This window comes from Protopterus annectens, chromosome 1.part1, assembly GCF_019279795.1.
Source record: "Protopterus annectens isolate FY-2018-M chromosome 1.part1, PAN1.0, whole genome shotgun sequence".
Taxonomy (NCBI): domain Eukaryota; kingdom Metazoa; phylum Chordata; order Ceratodontiformes; family Protopteridae; genus Protopterus; species Protopterus annectens.
In genome coordinates, this window is record NC_056726.1 from 1,696,025,311 (window position 1) to 1,696,031,310 (window position 6,000).

The 6,000-nt window shown below is 42.5% G+C and overlaps 1 protein-coding gene across 1 annotated transcript in view; it reads right to left on the reverse strand.

Annotated features, from left to right (window-relative positions):
• Window positions 1-6,000, reverse strand: part of LOC122816615 (pancreatic secretory granule membrane major glycoprotein GP2-like) — a 501,830-nt gene that overhangs the window by 228,332 nt on the left and 267,498 nt on the right. The window contains exon 6 of the mRNA XM_044089528.1: window positions 5,526-5,774. Coding sequence (XP_043945463.1) covers window positions 5,526-5,774 — 249 coding nt within the window. The remainder of the gene's footprint in view (window positions 1-5,525; window positions 5,775-6,000) is intronic.

The following is a 6,000-nucleotide window of genomic DNA, read 5'->3' on the forward strand; positions in this document are numbered from 1 at the left end:
TTTCACCGTATGAGCTTTGAGCAACCTGTCACTGGAGGAGTGGTTCCAGCCCAGAAGTTAGTAGTTTATTGGCCATTTTGGGCTAATTTCTATCTCTTTCATTTCCCTACTATAAAAACAGTGTTTGCACGGTTTTGCGCACCGGGCAGTGCCAGTTAGCTACAGTTAAATTATTCCCAGCTCCACTAAGTCTCTTCTTCAGTTTTTCCCTTGAAACTAGTCTAACTCTCAACCTAAGAACTCAAAAAAAATCTTACAGCTCAGCACTTGCTCAGACCTAATAGCAAAACACTAATATACCCTGACACTGATTGCCCAGCAGGGCAAGGCTCTTTATTCACCCCTCACCAACCAATTAACTAAGCAGCTCATCCTACTACTCAGGCATGACCAAAGAGCAACTTCAGGTGCATTCTCCAGTCCAGCTGGTGAATCTGGGTATCGTGAGGCAATGTTACAACTGCCTCATGTACACAGACAACCCTCACCTCCTACCACAAAACACTAACATATGTGAGAGATGCAATTATACAGCCAAACTGGAAGATAAGCTGTCTCCACCCAAGACAGGAACACACAGTCAAGAGGAGAAGGTTAACACTTGCACCACAGCTCCAGCCGCACACATACCTACTAAAACAGCACTGGCAAAAAATACACATAAATACACAAAATCATACTTGGAGGCTCTAAATATAAACCTGCAAAAGCATCAGAGACCTCCAAAGCAGACACCCAAACAACCTGCACTTCCCGTCACAAACTAGACAACACATAAAACACAAAATCAGTGTGCTGCACAATCACAGCCCTTAAGGCAAAATAACATACCTAACACACTAGTAATAGGTGACTCTATAGTCAGGCACACTGACGTCCCACTCACTAGGCTGGACAAGCAGAAGGTTACTGTTAGCTGCCTGTTGGGAGCCAGAATCCGCCACATAACACAAGCACTCAGGTCACTCCAGAACAAGTACAAATATGACACTGTCATTGTTTATGTTGGCATGAATGACCTGAGACGTACCTCCCTGGACTACATGAAAAGGGACATGGAAGAGCTCTCTGATCATGCAGCCCAGGCTAGTATGACCCTGACCCTGAGTAGCATCCTGCCCTTACCAAGAAAGATACCTCAGTATAAAGAAACAATGATCAATTTCAACAATTGGCTAAGCTTCTGGTGTCATTCAAAGGGGATCCAGTGTCTGTCAGCCTGGAATGACATGCTTGACAAGCCACGTTGCTTCACAAGAGATGGCTTGCACCTGTCACCCCTAGGCTTTCGAATACTGGCCAAGGCTCTTGCTGCCCCCATAGTGCCTTTTATAGGCAAGGCTCAAAAGTCAAAGCCACCTCCCTAAACAGCACAATTAACAAAAAACTGAGGGTTATGCTACTCAACACCAGGAGTTTAAATCTCAAAATGCACATGCTCAAAGCACTCCTCAGTATGGAGAATGTCGATATCTGTGCAGTAACTGAAACCTGGTTCAAGGCTCCAGAGAGCACCCCAGCACTACCAGGCTACAACTCATACCACACGTTTCTGCCACAGAACATGGACCAAAACACAAAAGGAGGGAGTGTATCCATATTCATCAAGGATACCTACACGTCCAGGTTAGTGGCACAGCATGATACCTGTGAGATCATCCATGTGTAACTAACATCAGGCAAATCTTCTATGCAAATTGTGGCCTGCTACAAATCACCCTCAGATGACTCAGGATTATCACTCCACCTTTCTGGAGACACTGGAGAACATGAAGGTCCTACTGAACACCCTGATTTTGTTGTTGCGTCTTTCAGCTTTTCCCGGTTAGGGGTCGACACAGCAGAACTCCGGTCCGCTAATGATTGGCAGTAGATTTTTACGTGCCGAGTTGCCAGCCCTGTTGCACAACCTGCAATGAAGGTATGCCCATTCACGCATGTCTCCACACAGAAGATGCTCTAGCTGAGAATCGAACAGGACAACGACTTACTGTGAGGTGACAATGCTACCACAGCACCACCACCGCTACCGAACACCCGGATAATGGGCGATTTACATTACCCTACCATTCACTGGGAAAACTACTCGAGTACGAATTCCCAGGCCCAGCGCTTCCTGGAATTCATCAACTCAAACACCCTGGATCAGCTGGTAAACTCCCCTACCAAAGAGAAAAACATTGGACCTGGTCATCACCAACATGGCAACAGGTGTTCCACACCGGAGGTCAACCCATCACTGGTTAGATCAGACCATAAACTAATCACTCTGGATGTCCACACCCCACCACCACCACCCCCAACTAAGGAAACCACAGTAAAAAAACTTTTCTAAAGCAAACTTCACCTTACTTAAGACAGAGGTGGCAAGTTTCACAGCCCCCACGCTAAAAGATAATGCTGCCCAAGATGCAGAAACCTTTACAAATGCACTCTGTGAGAACCTACAAGGATGCATGGATCATGCCATCCCTAGCAAATCCAAGACTCACTCCTCTAAGAGAAGGAACCAGTTTGGTCGATCCTTGCAATAAATAGGCTATACAATAGAAGGAGGATACTAGTTCAGAAAAAAAGCAAATCCCAAGAAGGAAAGACATCCCTGATCAGTATCAGTAAGAAACTAAGCTCCCTCATGAAATCATCCAAGGCTAACTTCATAAGAAAAATAGCCAAGGATTCAAAAGATAACCACAAAGCCTTCTTTAGCTATGTTAAGAATCTAAATGGCAACTCACATATATGCACTGAACTAGTGCAAAATAGCACAAAATATACTGAACCTACTGATATTGCCAACATCTTGGCAGAAAGATTCAGTGCAAACATCACCCACCTCTCACCTCCAAAAGGGCCCACAACAATACCAGAAAAGTGTAGTGTCCCAAACATCACAGATACACAGGTGAAAACAGCCCTCTCAAAAGCCAAAAACACAGCGTCATTGGGACCAGATGGTGTCCCAGGCTGTGTCTTGCATGAACTACAGAATGAACTTACCCCCCACCTAAACACGCTGTTCAACCTCAGCATCTCCACAGGCTACATGCCCAAAGAATGGCACATCAATGGTTATTCCTCTTCACAAAGGAGGGGCCACAACTGACCCTGGTAACTATCGCCCCATAAGCCTGACTAGCCTGGTCTACAAGGCTATGGAGCGCATCATCATAGAACTCATTAACAAAGACATTGGGAACCTCCAATCACTTGACCCAACCCAGTTTGGCTTTGTAAAGGGCAGATCATGCCTACTAAACCTGGTTGACTTCTTCAAGACAGTCACCAAGGCCATAAACGAGGGAAAGGTGGTTCACACAGCCTACCTTGACCTCACCAAGACTTTCAACACCATTCCCCACTCAGGTACTACAGAAAAACTCACCAGCCTGAACATAAACCCCTACATCATGAGATGGGTTGCCAACTGGCTTACAGACCAAACTCACATGGTAAGAATAGCGAGCTCCAGGTCTGACTCTAAACCAGTCACAAGTGGTGTCCTGCAAGGCTCGGTCCTGGGACCCCTACTGTTCGACATATACTTCTCAGAAGTACAGGCAAACACAGGAGGACTATAGCTAACCAACTTCGCCAATAACTGCAAACTGGGAGCCATAATTGACTCTTTGGCTGACACGGACATCCTCCAAAAAGGCCTTACTGAGATGGACACCTGGTATCAAAGTCATGGCCTCAAGCTAAATGCCAAAAAATGCATAGTCATCCCATTTTGGAAAAACAAAACATCCACGAATTACCACATAGGTGCCAGCCCCCTTAATACAGAAGAGGTAATAAAAGATCTGGAGACCCAAGTAGTTAGTAATCTCTCCTTTGACAATCACATTGCCAAAGTAGTTAGGAAATCCTTCTATGTGGCCCATCTAATTACTAAAGGGTTTGCATCTAGAAATAAAGAGGTTATAGTGCCCCTCTACTCATCACTCATTAAACCCATCATAGAGTACAATGCCCCATTTGGGATTTACCTCACAAGGTACTTACAACAGCTGGAAAGACCACAAAAGTACCTCACCAAGAGGATTACTGGCCTCAAACATATGTCCTATGCAGCCCGACTGAAAAAACTCTGACTGTACTCAGTGGCACATCACTTACTCAGAGGTGATCTCTGCCTGACTTACAAAGCCATGTCCAACTCGGAATTGATGGACATACTCCACCTAAAGAAATCCAAGTCACTGCGACCCACGCAGTCTAGTGAGCTAAACCTTGCCACAACAATAAATAGAACATGCTGGAGGGATAGATTCCTGTCACAGAGACTCCCCATGCATTGGAACAAAATTCCAAATTACATCAGGCAGAGACCCTCACTAACACTCTTCAATAGAAACCTTGACGAGTAGATGGGTAACAGAAAATACACCCCTGGGAATACTTCATTGACTCTGCTTGACAGAGGATCAGTTAATTAATCAATGGGGTGACGAAAGTCGACACACTCTGGCTAGGCTTATAAATACCCTCGGGCAGATAGCCTAGTACCTACCTATGAACCTATGAGACTCAGCAAATTGCATCTATTAAAAATAACCATGCACACAGCTGGTATATTCAATTTTGTTGTGATAAAATGTTCTCTGAATATTCCTTTTTAGTGGCCACAGGAAACAAGTATTACAGTCTGCATTGGAATCAGCATTTAAAATAAAGTCAATATGACATCTGGATTATTACAATTACTAGAAAAAACTAGCTAATAAACATTATATGGGTCTACTTCACATCACCTAAATCTCATTTGACTTTCATTTGACTGAGACTAAATCACCTAATTTTCAAAATACTGAAAACTCATTTGACTTAATCTCATTTTTCCCAAAGCTTACAATGCCAAATTTCAAAAGACTAAATTTTAAACCATAGATGTACACTCTTACAACACTAATGGCTACCTCTTTCAAGAATTTAAAAACTACTTACTTACTCTCTTAATAGAAACCAGACAATATAAAACCAAACTAGGTGGGGTGCTATGTCCACCACATCCCCCTAACTATATATACTAACTCCAGGATTGCACTATAGTGGGGAAAAGGGCATATACCTTTTACTTACCTTACAGTATTCTACACGCTGCCACTTCTGCTGAGAACACACAAAACATCCACCACACTCACATTTAGAAACACTACAACACTATTTTCTACATGACTATCAGTATTCTGACAGTCATCATTTTAAGTTACAGTAATTCTTTTTATCACAAGCAAGTCATAGGTGAAGGGAAACCAACATCATGTTTATGGCTTAAAATTCAGTGAAATGAGATTCAGTCAAATGAGTTTTCAGTATTTTGAAAATTAGGTGATTTGGTCTCAGCCAAATGAAATTCAGTCAAATGAGATTTAGGTGATATGAAATAGACCCCATTATTTACATCTTTAATGATAATGTAGTCAGAAATACCATTATGATTTAGGATGCAATCACTGGCTCTGAATACAAAACTGATTATTGCTTTTGAACCAGAATCAAGAAAACTATCCAACACTTACCCTCCAGCGATAATGGGGTATTGTACAGAGTCATTAGAGTATTGTGTAGGAGTTGCATAACAGGATGACACCTTGAGGAAAAGCTTTGGATCTGCACCTTGAACACTTGCTCCTATGTACAATGGTGATTCAACAGTAAGGCGGATTGGCATGTCACTGACTTTGTATGGCACTGTATAGTCTGAGTACTTGTACAACTGCATTGTAGTAACATAGGTCCCAGATCCTGTAACACTTATGTTGTTTGTACTACAAATGAAAGGAAAAATAAATATAACATCACATTAGAAAAAAATATGAATCATTTTATACAACTTATATATGCTGTACATAGATGGAGCCACAAACATTATGCATAACTCTTAGTATTAAGATAGACAATGGCAGTGATACTCAGTGTTTTGTTCCTTTTGAAAATATGGCCAGAAAACAGTAGAAGCCTAACTTAGTGTATCGAGTTATTATGATGCTGTAC